Below are 25,930 nucleotides of genomic sequence, written 5' to 3'. Positions count from 1 at the left end.
TCCTCCTAGAGAGGTTCATAGCAAGGTTTGTAGGAATGAAGCATGATGGGCAGAATCTACCTCAGCAAGATGGGAATGCAGCAAAATGGAGACTGTTAATAACTGTGAAGCCTGGGACAAAGTTTGTGAGTGTTCTTTATAATGGTTTCTCTATGTTTTTTTATAGTTTTGAAACACGGGTTACAAAAAGTCAAATAAAATAGCCTTCCATGGTCTGCAACCAAGGACGTGTTCCTATATAGGCTACTGTGTCTGTAGAAGCAAAGTTTGGCATCCTATTGAACCACCGGGCTTCAGAAACTACCCGCGATCCAAGTCAGATCACTCGACCAACGAAAAAGTTTGTGTGTGTGTGTGTGTGTGTGTGTGTGTATGTGTGTGTGTGTGTGTGTGTGTGTGCATGCATGTTGTATAATGCAAGTCTGTTCAGACCTTGACACAAGCAAGCACATTTGTGTGAACAGGCAGTGGGGAGGTGAGCCTTGAACAGGCTGGAAGAGCTAGGTATGGACAGGCCTGTTGACCTACCTGGCCACGGAAGGACCAGTTTTCATTGTGTGGTCCACATATCTGCTGCTTTTAACTTCCTTTGTTTCAGAGTTTGAGCCATTGTAGTTTGAAGGAATAGAGCTTGTCTCCCAGCTTCTGCTCATTTCTCACTGGCTGAATCTTCTTCCTATTCCAACCCTTTTTGACAATCACACCATGTCCGTTCTGCAACTCAAAGGAGCTGGATTTGCCGAGGTTCTTGCCAGACCAACTAACTGCCAATGACCTGGTCTGCTTTTCAGTCACCAGAATAAACACTTCAACCAAAAGCAACTTGGGGAGAAAATAGTTTATTAGATGTAGGCTTATACTTTCATATCACAGTCCATTGCTAAGGGAAGCCAAGGCACAAACTCAAGGCAGGAACCTGGAGACAGGAACCAAAGGAGAAACACTGGGGGCGGGGGCAGCGACAGTTTACTGGCTTGCTCAGTTACCTTTCTTATACAAGCCAGGAACACACCTGTCCAGTGCTGGCTAGACCCTCCCACATCAACTATTAACCAAGAAAAGTTCCCCCACAGCCTTACCTATATGTTAGTATGACATAGAAGGTGTCTCAGTGAAGTTTCCTCCTCCTAGATGGTGTTAGCTCATATCAAGTTGCCAGAATATCAACTAAAGAGGTTTTCCAGTAGTGAGCAGGTTCCAAGTTCAAGATCTGGGTGTTCTTCCAAGCAGTACAGAATTCTGCAGGAAGAGTCTCCTTCCTACATGTCCTAGGAGGGAAGCCCACACTGAGGCCCCTCAGTAGATCACACCTCTACTTTTACAGCAAGCCTCCCAGGACAGGGAAGTTACATTTTCACACTGCCTCAGAACAAACATAACCTTGAAGTGTATTTCTCAAATTAATACATTCAGTCAAAAACATCTTTAATGAGTATTGACTGTGTGTCGGGCAATCATGACCTGAGCGTTAGAAACACAGCCGTGAACAGGATGGAAACATTCTCATGGCACTGACATTCCACGTCCTTCACTGCAGGCATTTATGACAATCTCCCTCCTCTCTGGAGTTAGGCTGGTACCTGCAGCTGGTGCACTGCTTTGACCAAGACTTAAAGGAGAAAAGCATTAGAGAAACACGCAGAGCCCCTGGTGAGTGCTCTGGCTGGTGGTGCTTCCAGTTCATGCTGCCCTCAGAAGAGCAGAGGACAGGAAGCCAGAAAGGAAAGACTTGCTCATGGGGGCCCTTAGGGCCAAGCTAAAGAGTTTAAACCATGTTAAAAATAGTCAGGGCTGGAGAGAGGACTTAGTGATAAAGAACAAACACTGTTGTTGCGGACGGAGTTTGGTTCCCAGCACCCACGTTAGGCAGCTCACAACTTCTGGAACTCCAGTTCCAGGGGATTGAACTCTCTCTTCTGACTTCTGAAAGCACCTGAATGCCCATTCACATGCACGCATACAAACACATAGTTAAAAATAAAAACAGAGCCTTAAAAAAAAAAGAAAAGAAGGGGGCTAGAAAGATGGGTCAGAAGTTAAGAATACTCCTTAATGTTGCAGAAGACTTAGTTCAGTCCCCAGCACCCACGTGGTGCCTCACAGTCATCTGTGACCACAGTTCAGGGGATCCGATGACCTTTCTGATATCCATGGACATCATGCATGCAGGACAAACACTTAATGCCAGTCATAGTGGTACTTTGCCTTAATCACAGCACTTGAGAGCCAGAGGCAGGCAGCTCTCTGTGAGTTCAAGGCCAGCTTGGGCTACACAGCGAGATTCTGTCTCAAAGTTAACGAATCTAAAAATGTTAAATACTAAAACTTCTATGGCTGGCTCTAATGGCATGTCTTTAAATATAGCACTTGGGAGGGAGAAACAGGAGGATCTCTGTGAGTTTGAGGTCAGACAGACCCTGTCCTACCAGAAGGGATGGGGGGGCAGTGATCATTCTAACAGTTAGTGTTTGTTGAGTACATCCTGTGTGCTAGGAGTAATATATCAGTAGGAATCAATTGCCTCATTCTAACTTAGTTCCCTCCAGAAGAGGCATTTGATTATTATCTTCATAGTGCGGATAAAACTGGACCCACAGTTTATTCATGAAATTATCCTATTTCTCACCACTGTGTGAAAATTTTTAATAGTGTAGAATTGTGATATTGGAGTCTAGCAGCCATGTATGAAATGAATTTTAGAAAGGAAAAGTTGAAAAGTTCTTAAGTGATTATTATAAGAGAATCATTAAAAGAAAGAAACAAAAGCCTGGATTAGGCCAGTGACAGTGAGAGCTGGGAGCAGAAAGAAAAGTTAGGAGTGAACTTCCAGGGCATCACTGAAAAAGAGAGGCTCCTATGGGTGCTTCTGAGTGCCTGGGTCCAAGTGTCCCACAGAGTCCTACCAGGAGAGGTACTCCAAAAAGAGCCACATGTTGGGCAAGGAAGATGTAGAGACCAATTGTGGAGTCCAGTGAATGTCTAAGGGGTCTGAGGGGTACCCAGGAAGATAAGACATAGACATGCGCAGTTCAGTGATTTGATCTGGGGAAACCCACAAAACTGTGAGGAACCTGCATCAGGACAGAAAGAGGGCTATGGCTCAGTCAATAAAGTGTTTTCCATACAAACTAGAAGACCTGACTCAGATCCCCAACACCCACATAAAATGACAGGTGTCGCAGCACATGGCTGCAACCCTGGCACTAGTGTCCTAGTTTCATTTCAGTTGCTGTGACAAACCCTGACAGAAAGCAACACCAGGGAGAAGGGGCTGATTTGGCTCACAGTTGCAGGTTACAGTCCATCACCTCAGAGCAGTCAAGGCAGGAACAAGACATCCCAGCCACAGTCAAGTGAGGAGAGACACAATACATTCAAATGGTGCTGGCTCCATCTCATCTAGGTCTCCTCTAACTCAGAGCTTAGGACTGCCTGCCTAGGGAATGGCGCCACCCAGGATGGGCTGGGTCTTCCTGCAACACCTAACAGTCAAGACAATCCCACAGTGAGGCACACAGGGAGGTCAACCTGGTCCAGACAATTTGTGAGTTGTTGCTCTCTTCTCAGGGGATTTTTAGTTGTGGCAAATTGGCATTGAAAACTATCAAAACTAGGGAAGTAGAGATAGGAAGATCCCCAGGGTTCGCTAACCAAATCAGTATAGATAAATTAGCAAACTCTAAGTTCAGTAAGACCCTGAATCAAACAATAATGTGGAGCTGTGGAACATGCCTTTAACTCCAGCACTTGAAAGGCAGGAGCCAGACGAATCTCAGTGAGTCTGAGGCATTATCTGCAGAGCAAATTCCAGGCCAGCTAGGGCTACAAAGTAAAACTATGTCTTAATTAAAACAAACCACAGACCAGGCATGGTGGTATGCTCCTTTGATTCCAGTACAGGCAGGCAGATCTCTGTGAGTTTGAGGCCAGCCTGGTGTACAGAGAAACTTCTAGGACAGTCAGGCCTGTTACACAGAGAGACCCTGTCTTGAAAACACACATACACACACACACACACACACACACACACACACACACATACACACACACACACAATACAGTGAAGAGTAATTGAGAAAGGCATCTAAGACTGACCTTTGGCCTCCACAAAAATGCATTATGGGTATGCACATTCAAACATGGGCAGACTACAAGACAGACAGAGTAGATGATAGAATAGCTGAGTGGACTGAAAAGAGAATTAGATTAAGGAAAGGACACTGATGGACATCTACTGTGATGGACACCATGAAGAAGCAACACTCAGGGGCAGTGGACCCAGATATGGGCCCTTTTGGAAAATGAGGGAAGGGGATTTCTAAGGATTTTTGAAAGACAGGGCAATTGCAAGTGTTTGATGCTGCAGAGTCCAAAGACAATTATGACTGAAAAGACACTTCTGGACATTTATATAGAAAAGAAAGATGGATGTGCAATAAGATGTAGCAATATAGATAGCTCAGTTGTAGAATACTTGACCTAACATGCATAGGTCCTTGGGCTCCATCACAAACACACACACACACACACACACACACACACACACACACACAGGCACAAGCAAGGGCACCACCCCAAAATGCACACACAAATAATTCAATCCATTGAAACTTTATAAAAAATACAGTGTGCCCAACAGTGAATATTCAATGAGATGAAAATATGCTTTCGGTTGATGGAAGAGTATGGTGAAGCATGTTATAGAATTGTACACGTGAGTCTCTTCTCCCTCTGAGTGAGACTGGATGTAAACTTCAGAGGATCTTGGCCCAGCCTCCTGGGTGCTGAGATCACTTGTGTGGGTCACCTAGCTCTTCTTCACTCCTTTTCCTCCTCCTCCCCTCCCTCTTTTTCCTCCTCCTCTTCTAATTTTTTTTAAAGGAACCCATATAACTAACTGTAAAGGTCTGCAGATCTGCTCTAAGACTTTCCTGCTTGGGACTGGGAACACAGCTTACTTGACAGAGTGTAAGCCAAGGCCATCCGTTACTATAGTATTAAGGCCAGTCAGGAATCCATGAGAACCTGTCTCAAGAGTAAAAATAAAATAAAATAAAATAAAAAAAATAAATAAATAAATATTTTAAATCCATTTTCCCTTTCCCCAAGTTTCTTTGCTTTTTATTTTTAAACCCATTTCATGTAGCAACTCTGTTCAATAGAAATAAACTCTGAGACACGGAATTTTAAGTGTTACAAAAGCAGTACTAAAGAGTTAAAAAGAAAACAGGGCTGGGCGTGTAGCAGAGGCAGAGGAGCCTCTGTGAGTTCCAGAGTAGCCAGGGCTGCATAAGATCCTGTCCCAGCAGCAACAAAAGTTAAAAGGAAAATAGAAAAAGTCTTAGAAATTTCACTTAACTGATATGTTCATTTTAATATACAACTAATATAGAAAATATTAATAAGGTATTTTACGTTTTAAAATTACTGTCTGATACCCAATCACCCAATACAATGTATATTATTTTACATGGATGGGCTTCTTGCTTGTGTGTTCAAGTAAGTTACATATTTACATTTTCAGAACATTTCAATTTGGGCCACCAACATTTTATCCACCTAATTAATATATGTGCCTCCTGGATTCCAAATTGGAGAAGACAGTTCTAGAAGGAGCCAGCGTTTACTAAGGATTTACTGTGTGCTGAGCACTGCCCCAGGTCTACCACGTGGAGATTGTAACCCACGTAGTCTCACAATAACTCCAAGAGGGTACGTGAGTGTGCAAGGACACGTGAGTGTGCAAGGACATGTGAGTGTGCAAGGACATGTGAGTGTGCAAGGACACGCTCATGCATGTTTCGGAGGTTTGCAGACCACTTTTCTGCTGGGATTGGGGAGAAGTCTGACTGTGGGGATGTGAGGAGAGAGGAAGTGAGAGAACTGGCCAGAGACTAAAGTTATTCAGAAAGTTGGAGGGTCAGCTGGTTTGGCCACACATACTTAGAATCCCAGTTCCCAGGAGACAGAGGCAGGAGAATCACTTTCAGTGTGAGAGCAGCCTGGTTTACAGAGTGAGTTCCAGGTCTCTGCAGTGAGACCTTGCTTGTTTCAAAGAGAAGAAATGATGGTGGGTGACTAAGAAGAAAAGTCGAGAGACAGAGGGAAACATGACAGAAAGATCTTTGGAAGAGTGGGAGACATGAAGGGGGGACAATTGGAGAATAAACGGGGAGATGAAAATAGGAGGGGTTGTACCATGTTGGATGGCGTTTCCCACGTAGTCAAGACTCTGATGGAGAAATCACCTGGCCTGGCGAGACACTGCACCCCTACCTGGAGCTAAAGGGAAGTCTTGAAGATGCTCCCTTAGTTTATCCCAACGAAGAGAGTAGTTGCTACCCAGGTGACCTTTACACAAGGCTTCCATGGAGTGGGGTGTTGACCTGAGCACCATATGTTACTGATTTAATATTTGCAGACTTCATAGAAACTTTGCCACTTATAAGCTATACATTGGAGGCAGGATGCTGATCAAGTCTCATGGTCCAGTACACAAAGAGTCTGGATTTGGTCCCTGCCATCTCAGAGACTGAGGGAAGAGAAACAGACAGAAGAGTACAGATGGTTGGATCAGCAGAGTAGGAGCCAGGATCTCTGAAGAAATCGAGGGAAAGGTTGGACAGATGTGGAGTGAGCTGACACAGCCAGCCAGATGTGTGGAGTGTAGGAGCTCCCACTGTGTATGATGGGCCTCCATCTCCTGCAGAGCCCAGCAGTTTGGATGGGAAGGGAGACCACAGGATTGGATAAAGTGGGCCGCAGTCTGGAGGTGAGTGGAGGGTACTTTGGTAAAGGAAGGTGTTATTAGGAGAGGTGCGCAAGCTGTGGAGGGGCAGACAGGGTAGGGGCAGGAAGAGAGAAGTGGATGAAGGTCAGAACTTTCTTGCAAAATCCAGAAAGGGTTGGAAGCTTGGCCACTTCTCCAGCTGCTGCAGGGGAGTTGCTAGGAAGAGGAGCCCCTCATGGGAACAGAAATGAGGAAAACGGGCAGGGGATTAATGCCTGTGGACTGACAGAAGGAAATCAGTGAGTTCTAGGGGAGGACTAGGGAGGAAAGGTGAGTGAAGAGCTGACCAGGAGCAGGCGTGAACCAGAGCGGGCACTTTAGATGTAGGACTGGGATGGTGAAGACAGCCCAGCTTCCGGTCTGATGTTCCTCCTTTCAAGGAGTTCTTAGCTACTGTCCAGACTAGACATGAGACTAAAGCCTAGGGATGACCTGTGGGATTCAGACCACAAAGACCAGCAAGGGGACCTCTTCTGTCCTCCCCCTATAGAGCCCGGAGCTTGGTTGCCCCCAACACACAACCAGAGCTTAAATCTAGACGATTTTATTCAGTGTAACTTGCATTCCTGCTCAGACCCTGCTCCAAGGAGACCGTCTTCCAGATCCTCACCTCTGCCACTTTACACACACAGACACACACACACACACACAGACACACACACACACACACACACACACACACACACACACACACACACACACACACACACACACACACTGCCCTGAGCGTGCTGGCGCCGCCACCCAGGATATGGCAAAGGCAAAGAGGGAAAGATTGGTCCTTATGTGGACAGAGGGAGCGGGAGGTGAAAAGGGACAGTCTGAGACAGGTACCGGGTTGGGGGGTCGAGAAAGCATCGTAGGAAGCAGCAGAGATTAGGAGAAGGCAGGGAGAGACAGGGTGCATAGCTTGAATCTGATAGAGTGGGAAATCCAAGGGTCTGGCCCTGGGTCATCCAGGACGGGAAGGGCTGCAAGGTGCGGTCCCTTTTCAGCCCCCTCTCGCCGCCTCCTCCCCACCTCGCCCAAGGGGGCCGGAATGGTACAGGCTTGCGGGGGCTTTTCGGAGCAGTGGAGTGGAAAATAGACTTTAACCCGCTTTGTAGCTGTGAGGGCGCCCCGAGCGCTTCTCCGGACCAAGGCTCTCGGCATTCCGGCGGGCCGCTGCAAGACCTGGCCTGGAGTCCCCATAGTTGTAGGGAGATGTAGACCCCACTGCCCTTTGGGGTTCTGGAGGCCCAGCTAGGAGGTGAGCACTTGGGTTGTGCGGTGGCCAGTTGGACTTCCCAGGGCAGCGACTAGAAAGCAGAATTTTCTTCGCCTCCCTCCCCCATCCTTCCCTCCACGTGCGAGCAAGAACTGACTGGGTCCGGAGCCCCTAATCAAGAGCCCTAAAGGAGCCACAGCACCCTGGAAGATTGGGGTGGATAGATTACAGAGTACAGGTTCTAATGGTCAACTGCCCTCTTGTCCTCCGGGCTTAACGCCTGCTATGGAAACTAGCTTGAACAGATTGGGACACTGCCCCGCGGTCGCAAGTCACAGGTCGCAGGTCGCATGTCCAAGAGCCTAGGTTGCCACTGCCACCCAGGGACCACTGGCCTGTTCCCTGGAGAACCACGCAGACAGCAAGGCCAGCTCCAATTTAGAATATAGTGACCCAGAGACCTCATTTTGGCCTTGTCGTCTACTATTGGAGCCGGAGGAAAGGAAATCACTTTGAGCTTAAGCCCCGAGGTCCGGTGGGAGATGGTCGCTGCGTTGTGGGCTCCGCTGCATTGAGACGCTGCGAGCTGCTGCGGGAGAGCTGCGTGGCGATGGGCTCTGTGCTCCTCCTCGGACAGTAAGAACCGGGCCCCTGAGAAAAGAATGCATATCCCGTTTGAAGCACTGTTCCCCTAATTCATAAAATGCAAAATTTCAGAAGCATGACTGCGGTTTCAGAAAATAGCTCCAGAGGCTGATGGTGGGTAAGGGGTCTCCCTCGCCCTTAGGTTAGGCGAACGTGGACTAGGTTCTCTGGACAATCTAGGCTAGACCCCAAACACCAATCCTAAGCTTGTACCCCAGTTCTCTACGAACTGAAACGACATCCCAGGACGAAGAGAGGGGTCTCAAGTACGGTACGCGCTAGAACAGGGTTTGGTATTTTTTCTCAAGCCCAGGCTTTGTAGATGTCCCCCTCAGAGCAGCCTGTGGCGGAGGCTAAAGGGCCAAGTCAGAGAATCAAGATTCCGAGTGGAGGGGAGGAGGACACTAGATCAAGCACCAATCCTCCAGTCCGGTTTTTGCCTCCGACTGGGGACTGTATTTCCCCCACCCGCCATCCATCGCCCCGCCCCGCCCCGCCCCCCACCTTGGGGCAGGTGAGCGGTGGCCAATGGGGGAGCGCGGGGCAGGTGCCCGCTAACTCTCTCCTCGCTGAGCTGCAGCCCAGGCTTGGCCCAGCAGAGCTAGGAGGATCTCGGGCGGTGGTCTGTCACAGCTTGACTAGTAAGGGAGAGAGGCAGGAGGACCGCAGAAGCCGTTCTCCGTAGCAGAGGCAGCCCGCGCCCGGGCGTTTGCAGGGAGCTGCCTGCTGGGCCGCGGGGACCACGCTCCAGGCGGTGCGCAGTGGCCCAACACGGTGTTAGGGCTCTCGCACGCCCCTCGCCGCCCCGCTCCTGGCTGGTCCGCAAGGGCCCAGCGCGGGCGGGTGGGCGGGCGGGGGAGGTGAAGGGTGCGGGCGTGAGTGCATGTGCCAGGCTTGGTGCACACCCCGCACGGCGGCAGCGCCGGGGCACCGAGCGTTCCCCAGAGCCCCACTACCTCACTCCTCTTCGGCGGCAGCGACCATGTTCCAGCCCGCGACTAAGCGGGGTTTCACCATAGAGTCCTTGGTAGCCAAGGATGGTGGCACCAGCGGGAGTCCTGGCAGCGGGGGCGCGGGCTCCCATCCCCTGGCTGTGGCCGCCTCAGAAGAACCGCTCAGGCCCACGGCGCTCAACTACCCTCACCCCAGTGCAGCCGAGACGGCCTTCGTGAGTGGCTTCCCTGCCGCTGCAGCTGCGGGCGCCAGCCGCTCGCTCTACGGAGGGCCGGAGCTGGTGTTCCCAGAGGCCATGAACCACCCGGCTCTGACGGTGCACCCGGCACACCAGCTGGGCTCCTCCTCGTTGCAACCCCCTCACTCTTTCTTCAGCGCCCAGCATCGGGACCCTCTTCACTTCTACCCCTGGGTGCTTCGGAATCGCTTCTTTGGTCACCGCTTCCAGGGTGAGTGTCCTCGCTGTGTTTGTGACCCGGGGATGTGGGGGAGGTTCAGTGCGGCGGCGGGGCTGTTCAGAAGTTGTGGGGGACAAGGCTTAGGGATCAGCCTTGACTGTGAGCGGGCGATTAGCCTGCGGTCCGCTGTGTTGGTCTCTCACCCAAGAAGTGAGGTTGGGACCGCCACGCCGGTTGGGACAGAAGACTAAGAGCATCCTAGGAGCTTTTTCAGACCCTCCTGTGGCCAGCCTTAATCTTTACGACTAAACCAGTCCCATTCCTGAAAATGTTGGCCCTCCGTCCTTCTGGTGCCAGAGCTTTGAGCTGTGACCATACTTCGCTCTCTTGGTCACCGCAACTCTTGGCGCGTCGGGGCAGGGGAAAGTCCACCTGCACTCCCTGGATCTGTGGGAAGCAGGGCAGCGTGCTGTGCTCACTCAGATTTCTTGGGACATTTCTCAGCAACCTTGGCCAGAGTTTTCCCAGTCACATGTGCCCTCTCCGCCCCAAAGTGGAAAAGGCTTGCGAAAAGCAAACTGGCTTTCTTCATCACTGACCTCCTCCAGGAGCCCACCCGGTTGCTAGAGCTCAGGACCGTGCTTTTGAGTGGGTGTTGGCGGAGGAGGGCTTTTAAGGTCATATCTAGTCTTACCCCACCCCGACTGCAACCGCATCTGGTTTGCTAATTAAGACCCCTCCAAAAGCCTTACACACACACACACACACACACACACACACACACACTCACACACACACACCCCAGTTATCTGACTTTCCTAAAGAAAAGAGAGTTGTGTTCATTGCAGATAATTTTCTTCTTTGGATCTGAAGTTTTCTTTCATTAAAAAAAAAATAGAAAAAGAAAAAGGTTGGCCTTGATTCCTATAGCAATTGTTTGGTTCCCACTTTGATATAGACTTTACATACAGGTAAATCAAGCGTTTCGTAAAACAGCAGCAAAAATAAGACCAGGTTGGCTTTTCGGCTCCAGGAGCTACACTGACATTAAGCCAGAACTACACGGCCAAAGTGAATCTGATATGTGATACAATTATTTATACGATAAAAGAAAATTTTTTCTCGACTCTTTAGCTATAATCGCTTAACTGACTTGGAGAAAGCTATTCGGAGAGGACCCCGATTTGACAATGAGCCAAGTCTTACCTAGTCACTATATACTAACCGAGAAATTCCCGTGGATTCAATAGTTTAATTACTTCGGCGCGTATTTTTATGGGCATAGTTTTCTCCTCAAAAAAAAAAAAAATTCGGGAGCGGAAAAGCCTAAGATATTAGCTGCCTTAGGTAACATTTCCTTAACATCAATGCTTACTACTAAAATGAGATTTTATTCAAATTTAGCTAACTACCCCCCCCCCGGGTGGGGGGCTCTATCTTCAGCTTTGGGCCCACTGGAGGAGTTTCCATTCTTCCAGGATGTGAGCCCACCGCAAAAGGGACCTGGGTTGGTGAAGGATCCAGGACCCTGGAACACAGGATGCTAAGGGCTCCTAGCGTAGTCCAGTGTCTCAGCATACTCAAGATGCTTTCTGGATGGGGCTTTTCCGGCCCTTAGTCCGGAATCTCACATTTTTCTCTCCACCTTTCACACCTCTGGTGCCCGGCACGCTGATCCCGCTCGCCCGATGCTGGAGGTGCCTTTTGAGAGAGATCAGCTCTCAGGCTCGGAACATCCCCGGCAGGCGAGGTCAATACTTCTTCGCAAAACCCTCCAGGAAATTTCCGCTGCTCTCTGAGCCATCGGTCCCAGCGGATACATTGTGGAGTTACACAAACCGTGGGCTTTTTCTCTCCAGAACCGCGTCTCGACGCGGAGAAGGATCCGAGTGTGACCGCGCTTGCGAACTCGGAAGTCCAATGGGTGCTGATCAACCCTTTCCAACTCCGAAGTGCCGCGGTCTTGCAGCCCACATCCCGGCGACGCCGCCTCTTCCAGATCCCACCCGGTCTCGGGGCTAAGAACCCAGCCGTCCCAGGCCCTCCGGCGCCGTGTTTTCTGGAGAACCGGGTCTCCGCGATGCTCACTTCAGTCCCGTTTTGATACAAGAAACGAAACCCTACAAGAACGAAACGGAACCCGCGTACGCCTTCTGTGCGCGGCGCTCTCGGGCACCGCGAGCCGGTGGCGCCTAGAAGCCGCTTCTCCCCTAAGCAAAGAGGAAAAGCCGGGGTGCACGGTCGGGACCTCCGAACTGGGGGCCAAACGGGAAGAACCTGCGAAGATTAAGCGAGGTTGGCGTCGTTTCGGAGATCTTTCCCAGGGATCAAGAACTTTCTAAATTGGAAAGCTACGTTTGAAGGGGACTAAGGGAGACTCAGCCCGGCTAACCCTGCTGCGGTTGTGGGCACTAGCATCAAAGGACGCCTTTGTTCAGGCAGGAGGAGGAGGGAAGAGCAATCTCCGCTTTACTGTCGACCGCTTCAGGTTCTAGCTCCAGGCCATTCCTCCAAGTTTGTAGCTAAGGCGGCCTCTCCATTTAGGACTACAGCTCCAGTCCAGGGCGCTTCGGATTCTTGCTCCCACTTTCCCCTTCCTGGTTCCTACTATCTCCACTGCTAGCTCCCAGCCATCGCTTTGCAGCGGCCTGGAGAAAAAGATTGGGGGATTTTTCACACCTTAACTCCTAATTCCAGGGAAAGATGGGTTCGTGTTCCTTTCTTACGGGTGTCTGAAACTGACACCTTTTCTCACAGCCTGGAATTACTTCGTCCAAACAGGCTACACCCCAACCTCAAGCTTGGTCTACCCTGTGGCTCAGTCAGGAACTGTGTAGGCTCCTCTGGAGGTGGTAGGGAGAGGTGGACCCTTTCCCATGGGTCAAAAAGAGAGGCGTCCAATACAAGACACCACGACATCCCTGTCCTTAGGGAAACTGTACCCATTGATTAATATCGTCGGATGTTTGGTTCTGTGCTAAACGTCATCTTTCTCACTGGAAAAAGGCTTTGGTATTTAATTTATCAGTATTTTGGATGATTTTGTAGCCTAAGGCTTCTTTCGTACTTGAGTCAAGAAGACCCTGTGATTCACTGCATGCATATGAACACATACTGGGCACATGCGAACCACTGCAGCAGGACATCCCTTCCGTTTCCCCGGAACCAAGCAAGATTGGAGGGTGGAGGCAAAGACACTTTGGGTCAGGATAGAGCTAGTTCAGGCTCTCCTCATCCTGTGGGGTTTAAACAGACAGGGAGGGCTTTCCCCCACGGTACAGGTGACTGACACACTCCCCAGCACCTCACTGAGCGGTTACAGAACACTGCCACAGAGCCCAGACTTGCCTTCTCTGCTCCACACTTCCCCGCACACCTCTGCATCCCACTTCCTCAGTCCTGCGCGGCCCTCCACACTGCGACCTCACTGCTGTATAGGTTAGGCCAGACAGAATGCTGAGATAGACATTCCTCTTCCCCACAACCTCTTCTCTGGCTTATCTGTCCAGAGGAAACCCCCCGTTGGGGTTTTACCTGGACTCTGAACAATGTGGGCTTTCAAAGCAATTTATTCAATAAAGGCTTCTCCTCCATTTTTCTCACCTCCCCTGGACTTCCAGCTGGTCCTCACCCAAGGCTTTGAGTCTTCTTATTCACTGTTTATTTTCCCCTCTTACTCTTTCTGGCAGACCACCTTTCCTGACGGTTCCTCTACTATCTCCCTTCTTCAAACAGGCTGATAGATCCTGGTCTGCTCTTGGCACCAACTTTAGGGGGAGACTCCTTCCTTTACTCCTCAGTGACACCCCCTTGTCCTGTTGTATAGTAATGCAGACCCAATCACTTAAAACGTGTAGGTGATGGGAGGTCAATCCCAGACAACTATATCCCAAAGAATATTCCAGCAACCCAGTTGACTGGCATAGACTTCCAAAGCCCAAAGACAGTCCAACCCAGAGGCAGGTGGGACCAGTAGAGGGATACAGTCAGTCTACTGGCTGAAGTTTAACAAGGGCACCTCATGAGGTGACTTTCACTTACATAGCTCTTTCTAGAAATGGGAGATCTCATCTGAATTGTCCAGACTACTGTCTTCAGAATAAAGCAGTAGGGTCCACTTGAGTCAACCCAGTCAGTAGCCATCTCTGAGGAAATTAATTGGATCAGTCAATCCCAGCAGCTCTCTGTGTCAAAACATCCCATCTAGGGCTCTGCATTGTTGGGTCAGTGTAACTGATACGGGCCTGTGTGTGAGGACCCCTGTGGGATAGTCTCAGGCCTTTTTTCAGTCCTTGAGAATGTGCAACTGTGTGAGGGCCCAGTGGGGGCCTTGCCAAGCCAGAGCTGTGGATAGAAGCCGGCTCTGACTTTTATACTTCCTGACCACCACCCCGGTCTTATTCAGTCCTCTTGAGTGTAGGAGTGGAGTGTGGGAGCTTTGCCAAGGGACAGCCACTCTCTGAAATCTTATACAGTAATGGGCAGAAAAGACAAAAGGGATGCTAGAGGGTATATTTACACACACCCATAGGGAAACGAATATATCTGTATGTATATATGGGATATATATATATATATATATATATATATATTACTTCCATGTTCTTTCAACTCAGAACTACTCAGAGAGAAAGAAGGAGACTTTCCCATGGGAATGGCTTCCACTCTTCCAGCCCTCCTTCACAGTGGGCCTGCCTTCACCGTGTTTAAGGCCTGACAAGAGAAGGAAGTGGCAGAGAGAAGTAGATTTGAGAACTCCAGGGTCTGCCTGCCTTCTTGGTGGACCTGGCCTGCTTTCGCCTCTGTGTGGAGGAGCCTAGGCCCACAGCAGGATTTTTCAGCAGGGTCGTAGTAACCTGAGCACTTAGCTGCAGGAGTACTTTAAGCAGGAGTTAGAATCCTTGGAGGACTTCTGGTCCTGTCAGCCTTACTCTTCACACATCACCTTTCTGAGCCCCAGCCCTGTCCTCTTTATAGCTAGTCTGGAAAGGGGACTTACAATTTTTAACAAAATAATTTAAAAGCTAATCAATCTTTGGGGGCTGGGTGGAGGTAGCATTGTAAGGGCGCAGGAAAAGACCTAAGGGACTTCTGCCATCCCTTGGCCTTTCTGCTGCCCCTGGCAACGTTGGATTTGAGCCTGTTGGGCCCTCATCAGGCCTGGGCTCGCGTCTTGGCTCGAGTGGATTCTGCTAGTCGTTCCCTGAGGGTAGCTCTGAAGTGTGGTTTCAGGGCAGCGGCGAGGGAAAAGGGAGAAGCAGAGGAAGTGTCAGGATTACAGAGGTGGCAGGGCGCCCCCGAGACAGAGGCCGGCTACTCACCGCGCCCCTTCTCTCTATCTGTACCTGCGTGTGCTGCTGTGCCTCTGGGCTGCAGCAAGCGAAGTTCCCCAGGACGGGCTGCTTTTGCACGGGCCCTTCGCGCGCAAGCCCAAGCGGATTCGCACGGCCTTCTCGCCCTCGCAGCTGCTGCGGCTGGAGCGAGCCTTTGAGAAGAATCACTACGTGGTGGGTGCCGAGCGGAAGCAGCTGGCAGGCAGCCTCAGCCTCTCCGAGACGCAGGTGAGCATTCTCCTGCCTTCTCCTGCCACAACCTCGGGGTGCTGGAGGTGGGCGGTTAGGTGCAGGTGTCTCTACCCCTCGGTTCCAAAAGCCACCTGCGGCATCTAGGTCGCTCCCTGGAAACCCTACCCTTTCTCTGGCTTTGCCCTGCTAAGTTTCAAGAGTCTTGTTTTGTAATGAGACATGGTTTTGGTTTCACTGTGTAGCCCAGGCTGGCCTTGAACAATCCTCCAGTCTCTGTCTCCTGCGTTTTGGATAGCATATATAAGTCAAATCGCCCAGTTTCTCTGAGCTTATAATCAGCGCTAAGGATCCCACCAGAAGCATAGTAGGCAGAATTTGGTCCGTGGTGCGCCCAGGCGGCAAACATCCCTAACCCCTCTCCAGTCTAGATGACACAGTACCCACAAGTCTGTGGGAGTGGTCCGGGTCTTCTTGGCCCTGGCAAAACCGGGGAGACCTCTTCTGACCTCAAGTACCTGCAGTGTCTGGGCAAAGAAAGCCAGTGTCAGCTTTGCAACAAAAAAATAAGCCAACAAGAGACCAGCTTCTAACTGGATGCAGGCACTAGACATTTGCTAGGGCTCTGAGAAACTGTGGCTCGTTCGTCGTGGTTCACCTTTCCGCGATAAGCCTCCAACCAAGAGTGTCTAAGGACTATGCACGCAGGGCAGGGCCTGTGGAGTGTTGAGAGAACGAACTCCACTGGTGTTGGGGGAGTTTTGAAAGGGTGACATTTTAATTCCCATGTAGGGTTTAGTACTTGATTATTTAAAGGAAAAAAAAAAAGATGTCTAGGGATCAGTAAAGAGGCAAACATGAGGGTTTTTTTGTAAGCACCTTGCCATACCTGAACACCGTGTGAAAGTGCCACTAAACATTTGGTCTGTTCCTGTGAAGGAGGACCGAAGCAGCTGAGGGACTCTCAGCCTGGCTGCTGTATTGGATGTCTTTCTAATTTAGGTTTACAGGCCCTGCCAGCTCTCCGAAGCTGACCTCTGTCTCTGCTGGTGCTGAACCTTCAGCTGCTCTTTGCTCCTACCCTGCCCCGCTATCCAGTTCCCTACCACCCCTCTGCAGGTAGGGGTCTGCCTGTGCTCTCCCACTAAATGCTGGTGTAACAGGGAGCGCTAGTCTGGTAGACAACCCCTTGCTGCACCCCAGTTCCCTAAACTGATCCCACTGGTCCTGGTATTTTGGATACAGTGTCTGGTACCCCATAAAACAGTTGAGTCAGGGCCTCCTTCCAGGCCACCACAGGCCTGAAGGGGTTTTAGAGCTGCTAGTTGACAGCTCTCACTGAACAAATCTTACAGAGCAACAGAGTTAGTTTTAAAAACCATTTTAAAGAAAGCAATGTTTAAAAAATTAAGTTAATAACACCTCTTTTCCCTCCTGGCAAACAGTGCTTTACGATTATTGTTTAAAACAAGGTGTTAACTTAAGAATGGTGTTTATAATTAGCTTCATGTAAAAAAGTAATATTTATTAAATGTTAATTGCAGGAATGTAAGAAAACAAAACAGTTTATAATCCTACCACCCACAGATTAGCACTTGTTGAAATCTTGTCATTGTTTTTAAACTTTCCATTTTTCAGCACAGTGAGAACATGTTTAATTAATTTTTCTTTCAAACTGAATCTAGCTTCCTGTCAATTTTAGCTTCTCCTAATGCCAGTTCATAGTTGATAGGCTGTTTATTGCTTTTATTTCTATCATCAGACATTTCTGTCATGCTTTTAGAACAGAACCAAAGAGAAGAATACAATGTGTCTGTTCTGCTAACCTTCAGGACTCTTGGTTAATCCTGCTCCCAGGGGAATGGTGTTCTCCCCCTCCCATCAAAGAATATCTGAAGGAACTGAGAACTTCCTTGTAGCTCTGCCTTTCCAGATAAAGACCCTGAGGCGGAGAGGTGAGCTAAGCAGAGTGCCCAAGTCAGGCAGATGGAACTTCTGCCTGCTGTGCACAATGGGCAAGTTGCTTGACCTCTCTCAGTTGTTTCTTCATCCAGAGAATACGTTTGAGGGTTAGAGGTAGCCCAAGTAACAGCCATTCCCATTCCCTCTCAGGTCTGTTCTCTTTGTTTAAAGTAATACATCAAATAGCATAATAAAGACCCCGCCTAGGTTTCCCCTAGGCCGACATTCTTCCTGCTACATTCAGTATCATCCCTGGTTCCCTTCTGTTGTCCTTGTAACTTCTTTGGACTTACACTGGAGAATTAGCTCACCATGCACCCCTCAGTGTTTGCCGTTCAAGCTTAACGGTCACTTTCAGTTATCTGCTATTCATCAAGCATGTGGTGCTCCAGTCAGCTCCCTGCTTTGCGTTTCTAACATGATACCTACATTTGTCAGCCAGGTCTCTGTGCTCTGCCCTTTACATGTAACTGTCTTTTATCTAGCAACTTGTATCTGTCTGTGCTCTCTAGCCATGTCCCTAAATTGGGAAATTTATGTTTTCTCCAAAATACATGCTTTTCTTCTTAACAATAACCTCCATGTACCCATCTGTTGATTGTCTCATCCATTTTGTCTTCTGTCCACCATCCATCTCTAGAGAGCTGTTGGCAACTAATGACATCTTCCTACCTACTGACGGTTATCTTGCCAGCTCAGCTCTGGCTCTGGCTCCTCCCAGGCTTCCATTGTCACATTGTTGTGATTGGAAGAAATAAATGCTAGGGTCGTCTCCAGCCCTGAATTTGTGAGGCTCACTACCTACATTCTACTTCTGACTTTTCTGTAGTGTGTGTGTGTGTGTGTGTGTCCCCTCCACTCTCCCAGAACTCACAATGTCCCCTTGCCTTTCCTAATACGCATCACATTTTGCTGTTGTGACTTAATTATCTGTCATGTCCATATGTCATCTGTAGATCAGCTGCAGCCACTCTCAAGGAGATCTTAAAACACAGGGATACCCAGGAGATGCTCTTAGGATATCCAAGATGCAGTCCAAGGAAGAAACATTTCCCGCAGCTCACTGGGGAATTAAGATGAACCGCAGGTCTGAGCATCTTGGTTGTGGGAGGCAGAGGTCAAATTTTTTTCTCATGGGATCCAGCACAGTGCCTGGCATGGAGCAGATATTCGGTAAATACGTACTGAATGAAAGCCAGGCATAGGGCTGCAGAGATGTCTCCCTGGTTATGAGTACTGGCTGTGCTTCCGGAAGACTGGGATTCAATTCCCAGGACTCGAAGGGCAGTTCACAGTCACTCCAATTCCAATGGATGCAACGCCCTCTTCTGGCTTCTATTGGAACTGCATGCTTGCGGTACATACACATATATAGGTAAAACATTCATACACATAAAATAAAAGTAAGAAAATTTTTCAGTCAGGCAGACTGGCATACACCTATAATCCCAGCACTTGGGAGGTAGAAGCAGATGTCACTGAAACTCTATACTGAAGCTGGCCTGCTTTGTGTCAATCTGTAGACAGATTGAGACCTGTCTCAAGCAACCCTGAGCGGTCAGATACATTTGTTTTGATCTCACACACTCAGCAGCTTTATGAATTATTTCTTTGCCCCCTTCCTTGGCTGCTCCTTCACTGTCTTGCCCCTTCGGTCCTGCTGTCATGGCTGACTGTTGGGTTTGATGGCACAAAGACAGGCTATAGATAAGTCTCAGAGGAGGGCTCTGTGCTGGTAGAGCTCCAGCTTCAGGTGTTGGGTAGCCTGAGCTACCTGGTACTGAGCTGTGTGGCTTAGCTAGGAGTGGTGTTCGTGCTGGGATGGCTGGGGAGGTGTTCGGCCCAAGAGGTGGAAGGATGGGTCCTGGGCCACAGCCAGTTCTCCCTTCTGATTGTAATCATTTGCTTCTTACGACTGTGGTGTTGAATGGGATGGGACCAAGAAGGCACTCATCCAAGCTTGCATTCACGTGGCTGCTTGGCAGATCTAGACCTAGGCCAGAACAGCACCTCGATCACCGTGAGGGTGTGTTCCCACCATATGAGATACATGCAGGCTGGTTTCCATGGACACCAAGAGGCCAGGCAATACCTGGGGTACCCATCAGATGCCAGTGGGCAGTCATAGGCCACATGGGGGTGAGTGCTGTTCTTGGCTAATTACATGTTCCAGTAGCCCCTAGAATCAAATAGATCATCAGTGTCTCTAGACCTTGTCTGCCTTTTACTTTTGCTGAGCTGTGAGAAAAGCAGGAAATGTGGTCTTGGGCCTTGGAGAGCCTTCACACAATGGCGGAAGCTGCTGCAGATATAGATAAGTCTATACATACCTGCAGGACAGGGACAGAAAACGCTCTTGGTTGTTGATTAGTGCGTTAAATTAAAGTATACGGTCCTACATTCGTGCAGGACAAGGATAGGGTGAGTAACTGGGTCCTCTTGAAGCCACAGCTCAGGATGAGGGAGATCAGAGACCTGATAGGTGGGAGGTCCCCAGCAGGCTTCTGGGCTGGAAGGTTTGGAAGAATGTGTAGGATTATGGGGAGGGGCACACACAAGTATTAGATGAGGGCAAATTAAAATGGAGATGGAGGTGTCAAGACCAGACTCCATTTTGAGGCTTGAGAGCAGGGAGAGAGGGAGGTCTTTACCTACCTATGGGTTTTCTTCACCGACATCCAGGGTGGGAGCTTCCTGCCATGGAATGCCTTTGGAGGGATGGGTGAGCAGAAGATATCCAAGTGGCTTGGGTTTTAGGGAAAAGTTTGACAGTAACTCACTGTGGCTCTGGGATGACACACCCCTTCTTCTAAGTCCTGACTCCAGTGTTTCCATATTCCTATAGCCTGGAAGTCCCATGTGGTGGACTGAGGAGGGGCTAAGCAAGACTCTGAGATGCTGGGACTCAGGCCTGAGAGGCAGATGAGTTTAGTACAGTGAGGGAGAGGACCTAGGGTGGGTGGAGGGAGCAGGAGGAGTTGGGGTGACCCCAGTTTGGGGGGATGAGGGTTGATCTGACTGAGAGCAGGAAGTCTGACATGATCAATTGATAGGAAATGGATCCCCCAAGAGAGGGCAGGGAAGAGAGCAGGCTGAACGGTGGCGGTGGCGTGATTGATGTCTCCAAGCTGCCGTCTATTCTAAGGACTTTGTGTCTGAGGCCGACAGACTAAGAAGACATGCTTAAATTAAAGCAGAAGAGAGAGCGGTAGAACATAAGGAGGAACTTCCCATGTCAGAGTCGCAAGATCTTGACAGGGATGTTTGGACTTCTGAAAGCTGGGACAGGGTGCGGGGAAGTATACAGGCACCTGGGGCTGAGAGCCTGAGATTGGAGGCGAGGTGAGCGAGGTGGAATGACCCCTCTTTGGTTCAGAGCAGCAGATGACTCAAAAGTTAATGGTGGTCTCCAAAATACTAAGAGGAGCTGTTTCCCACTTATTTGTAAACTGTCTATCCACTCAAGAATTCACCCATGTGTGTTTCCACCATAGCGTGTAGTGATTGGTCCTCTGGGGAAGTGCTGTGTTGGCCCATTCAGAACCATTTCTTGCTCTTCATCCTGCCTGACTCAAGGTGAACCACCCCCACCCCCACCACATCCCCCTGTCTACAAAGGGTGTCTCTCCAGCTTCCTCCAGCAAGAGGTTAACACACTCTCTCTTGCTTCCTTGTGCTCTCTTTCTGGCTTCAAATTCCTGTGTACAAATCTAACTAGTCTAGTTTTATTTCTGTTGCTGCGACTAAAATATCCTGACAGAAAAACAACTCAAGGGAGGAAAGAGTTTATTTGGTTACAATTTGAGGTTAGAGTCCGTCACCGAGGGAAGCCAAGACAAGAAGTCAAAGCAAGTATTGCAGGTAGTAGGCCGCCTAGCTATTCCACACAAGGTAGCCTTTAACCAAGCAACCCACTTCACAGCCAAAGAAGTGCATCAGGAACCGTGAAGGATGCTGCTCTCTGGAGGGCAAGCAGGATTGTGCTCCCCTAGCTTCCTTACATACTTCAGGACCCCCTGCCCAGGGAACAGCCGCGCCCACAGTGGGTGGGCCTCCCCACATTAATCAAAAATCCAGAGAGTTTTCTATGATATGGCCACAGGCCAATCCGATTTAGGCAAGTCCTCGACTGAGATTATCATCTCGGAAAATTCTATTGTGTGTTAAGTTGGCAGTTAAAGCTAGCCAAGATGGTTCGGTTTCTCCCAAACCAAGCAGTGCAGAAGAATTGATGCTCAGGACAGCCTGGTCTACTTAGGGAGTTCCAGGCCAAGCAGAGCTACATAGTGAGACATAGTGAGACCCTGTCTCAGAAAACCCAAAACAAAACCAAATCAAAATAGCAACCCCCCCCAAAAAAAACAAACCAAACCAAACAAATGAAACCCCCCTTGCAAAAGCACATCCACTAAAAGACCGAATTTTAGCACTGAGCTCTCTCCCAGCCTTGTTTCTGATCCCTTCCAGTACCTCTTCTGCCGATTCCTCCCATTTTCCAGACCTGTCCCTGGCACCACAGTGTTGGGTTACTCCACCTCTGTACAACTGGATGGCCATACCTGGACAGGTCTTCTGGGCCTCGGGACTCAACTCCAAAGCCAGAGAGGACACTGCTTAGCTTCCCTGGAATCCAGATATACCCAAGCAGGCTTTCAAAGGCCATTAAGAGTTCCAGGTTACCTAACTGCGGGCAAAATGGGGAGTCCCAGAAGACTTCACTAAGAAATTGGGAGATACTCAGTAAAATGGGGATCCAGGTGATCACAGGAACTTCTCCCCCAAACCATAAGGGTCAAGCTGGGTGGTGGAGCCTGCAGCCACCATTTCTGGCATGGTTTGGGGGCTGAGAGAGGTGATTATACATTGGCATTGGGATGGGAGAGTACAAATTAGGGAACAAAGAAAAGGTTTAGGTGTTTAGGTCCATTCCCTTCTGTCTCAGCCATGGCCATGACTGCACTGTACCAACACTGCTCATCCTGGCTTCTGTACTATTATGACGTCACAACTGCCCCTGCTATTATAGGATTATAAGCAGTGTCTGGATACCCAGCCCAGAGCTGCTCTGCAGAAGACTTCCAGGCTGCCTATGAAGAGGGCTATTCCAGGGGGTGGGGGTGTCTGTCTTGTCCCCAGTGCTGTTATTTTTGAAATAGGGTCTCATGTAACCAAGGCTGGCCTTGAAGTCACTATATACCTGAGGATGACCTTAAGCTTCTGATCCTTCTACCCGCTTCCTTCCCAGTGCTGGGACTATAGACTTGTACTATCTCTTCTCCTTTGTGTGGTGTCGAGGCTAGACCACAAGGCTTGGCGCGTGCTAAGCAAGTGCTCTACCAATTGAACTGCAGTTCCGCCCCGACTGACTTTAGTTCTCTTACGGAAACAAATAGTTGGGATTCTCTTTTGAGTGGTGTACCAGGATGCTGCCCTATCCCTGGGCTCTACTCTGCCATTGGTAGTTTCCTTCTTTGGGAGAGAGTTGACCGGCAAGAGTAGCATGCTGGGTCTGTCCCTTACAGGCCACTGTTATCATCAGTCTCCACGAGCCCTGAGGATGGGGTGCAGAAAGTGACTGTCTCTGGGTGCTCTCTACTGCCCCCTTGAAACCACTTGCATCCAGCCCACTTGGACTCGGATATGCTGTCCTGTACACAGCTCTGAGTCATTCACAAAAGGCAGGGCAAGCTTGTCCACCCACTGGCTGACACACTCACAGTGTGCTCTGGGATAGAGGGCAGGAACTGGGCTGACTGCCAAGGGTGTGCCGAGAACACCAGGGCTTAGGTGGGCATAGAATCCAGAAGTCCTGAGCTCAGAGCAGCCAATACCCTTTCCTGTCTACTTGAGAAGAGGCACACAGTCTATAAAGCCTGAACCCTGCCTTCAAGAGGAAGGAAGGCGTCCCTTGTCCGACTTCATTCACCAAAGCTGGGTGCAGGGATGTTCCCTGGACCGGCTCTCTTGTCTTGAGCTAGTGACATTTGGAACACTGAGCACCAACGTTCCCACCTCCAACCTGGTGGCAGGACAGATGGCTCGGTGGAGGCCTCTGTGAGCAGGGATTGTGAGGAGAACCTTCAAGGGCCTCTATGATGGGAAGGAAGGGTATATGAGGTTGGCACATCCCCAGCATGAAGCCATCCTACAGCCAGGGTACCAGGCCCAGTCTCCACTTTGCTGCTGTGCGTGCTTGTCTGCAAGGGCTGCCTTCAGCCCTGCCATGAGTTCCACATCCCCCTCCGGCAGTCACTGCAGTTGCCAGAATCGGAATGTTCACCATCACTGTTCACAAACAGCTTACCAGTGCTGTCTGCACAGCCGCAGCCACAGCCCCTGCTTGCTTTAAGCTGTGCTGATATTCCCAGGAAAACACCAGGGCTTGCATGCAACTCCATTACCCCACATCCCCTACCCCTTACCCACAGGAGTCCAGGAGGCAGCTTGGAACAACAAAGGGTCCCAAAAGCATCTCACTTATGGATGAGGGATGTGAGTCCTGCCAGCATCAAGGAGGACTTGGGCCTGGCTGGCCCACAAGGCTGAGTGAAGAGTTACAATCAAAGCAGCATGGAGTACTGAGGGAGCGTGGGGAGCCACCCATAGGAGGATGTAAGGGCTGTGTTGTGGACACCCAGTAATGCTGGGAGAGAAGGAAGGAAGGACCGTAGAGATAGAACTAAATGGTGCTTCCTAGAGATGCCTAGAACCACAGGCCTGTTGTTGCCAACGAAGGATGCTGTCCCCCTTGTGAAAGCCTCACACAAGGCGAGGCTCCCGGGCACAGAAGTAGGCACTCCCTACATTCAAATCAGCGCTTGTTTCTGTCCTCCGGTTTTCTTCTGTTTCTTGTGTGACCTGTGACATCTAGATGGACCACGGGGGTCAGTGCTGTTGGGACAAGAGGTGCAGAGCTGACCCTGTGTGTGGGATAAGACCTCAGACAGAACTCTCCCTATACTTGTCCGTCCAAGGTCAAATGATCAGGGGTGGATTTTAGACTGCCCTGAGGAGCTGCCGCCTGAGGGACTGGGGTTCCCTACCACACAGCTCTGGCCTGCTCCATTCCACTACTGAAGTGGGTAGGGCACTTTCACACAGTACAGACAGCATGGGAGTTTACAGGATCCATTAATGGCTCTGGGATCTTAGATGTACTTTGGCTGTCATAGGCCATGTGCTTGGTGTAGATGCCTCCTCTGGGTTATGAAGCCATGATGTCTCATGTGGCGGTGAGGAGTATGCTTTGGGCCCTCTGGGGATGGCTACATCTTCTCTGGACCCAGGCAGAGCCCTGGCCTGTTATGCTCTCCTCGGCCGGGTCCAGGAGGCTGAGCAGCCATACCTGCCCCCTTTGTTTGGGGAAACTGCCCTTATGTCTGTCTAGCTCAGTCTGTTCCCCGGCCCCCTCCTCGCTTGCATCTGAAGAGCAGGCCTCCAGACCTGTCGGGTGGCAGATGCCTGGAAGAGAACCCTGCCTGCCTGGCCTCAGTTCCCCATCTGACTTCCAGCTCAGCTGTAGTGTGGAGGCCATCTTGGATGCTTTCTTACCTATGTTCCTCCCTCCCTCCCGGCCCAGGTGAAGGTGTGGTTCCAGAATCGGAGGACAAAATACAAACGGCAGAAGCTGGAGGAGGAAGGGCCCGAGTCTGAGCAGAAGAAGAAGGGTTCCCACCATATCAACCGGTGGCGCATCGCCACGAAGCAGGCCAACGGGGAGGACATTGATGTCACCTCTAATGACTAGGGGAACAGTCGAGAGCCCACAAGGGCAGAGCATTGCTTGCTGCTGGCCGGGGCTCCAGGGGCCCACGCTGGACTCTGGCCACTCCTTAGCCAGGCTGCAGGGAGGCCTCGAGTCACGGCCCCACAGGGCTTGGAGCCTGGGGCCATCACCGTCAGAGGGACAAGAAAATGGGCTGGCTGAGGCCTGGGACTGCTCAGCCTTCTGGTGGAGAGCCTGCTGCTTGGGTGGACCGCCCATCCCTGCGGCCCCCCAGCTGCTCTCCGTGTCTCTGTCTTTGTTCTGAGACATGTCTCTTTTAATTTATTTTCCAGGTCCTGCTGTAGTTCTTAGTGATCCTCTCATGTCCCCCTTCCCTATGGGAAATAATAATAATAAAAAAATCTCTCTCTTAACGACACAGCTATCCATCTTCAACTGTAGAACCCGGGCTGCAGGGTGTTGGTTCTCAGTGTGGTAGGAGCTGGTCAGCAAGGGCGCTCAGGGACTGCAGACTCCAGCTGAGGAGCATCCAGAGGGAAGGAGACCAGGGGGTGGGTTAAGGAGGGCCCAAGCCCAGCCCCCACACAGATGTGCACCTGTCCTGAAGAACCTGAAGCAGCCCCTTGTCCTGGTTTCTTTTTCAGACACAAGGTCTTACTCTGTTACCCAAACTGGCTTCCAAGTCACAGCAATCCTCCTGCCTCAGCCTCCTAGGTGCTGGATTGT

The 25,930-nt window shown here is 50.1% G+C and overlaps 1 protein-coding gene across 1 annotated transcript; it reads left to right on the top strand.

The window, feature by feature from the left end:
- The first annotated feature begins 9,154 nt into the window (after positions 1-9,154).
- On the top strand, positions 9,155-25,620 carry Emx1 (empty spiracles homeobox 1). The gene is made up of 3 exons (XM_032906202.1): positions 9,155-10,045; positions 15,371-15,555; positions 25,058-25,620. The coding sequence occupies exons 1-3, from the start codon at positions 9,526-9,528 to the stop codon at positions 25,223-25,225; spliced, it is 873 nt and encodes a 290-aa protein (XP_032762093.1). The 5' UTR covers positions 9,155-9,525; the 3' UTR covers positions 25,226-25,620.
- The last annotated feature ends 310 nt before the right edge of the window (positions 25,621-25,930 follow it).

Source organism: Rattus rattus, chromosome 6, assembly GCF_011064425.1.
Source record: "Rattus rattus isolate New Zealand chromosome 6, Rrattus_CSIRO_v1, whole genome shotgun sequence".
Taxonomy (NCBI): Eukaryota; Metazoa; Chordata; class Mammalia; order Rodentia; family Muridae; genus Rattus; species Rattus rattus.
Note: the sequence above shows the minus strand (reverse complement) of the source record. Positions and strands in the feature narration are given on the sequence as shown.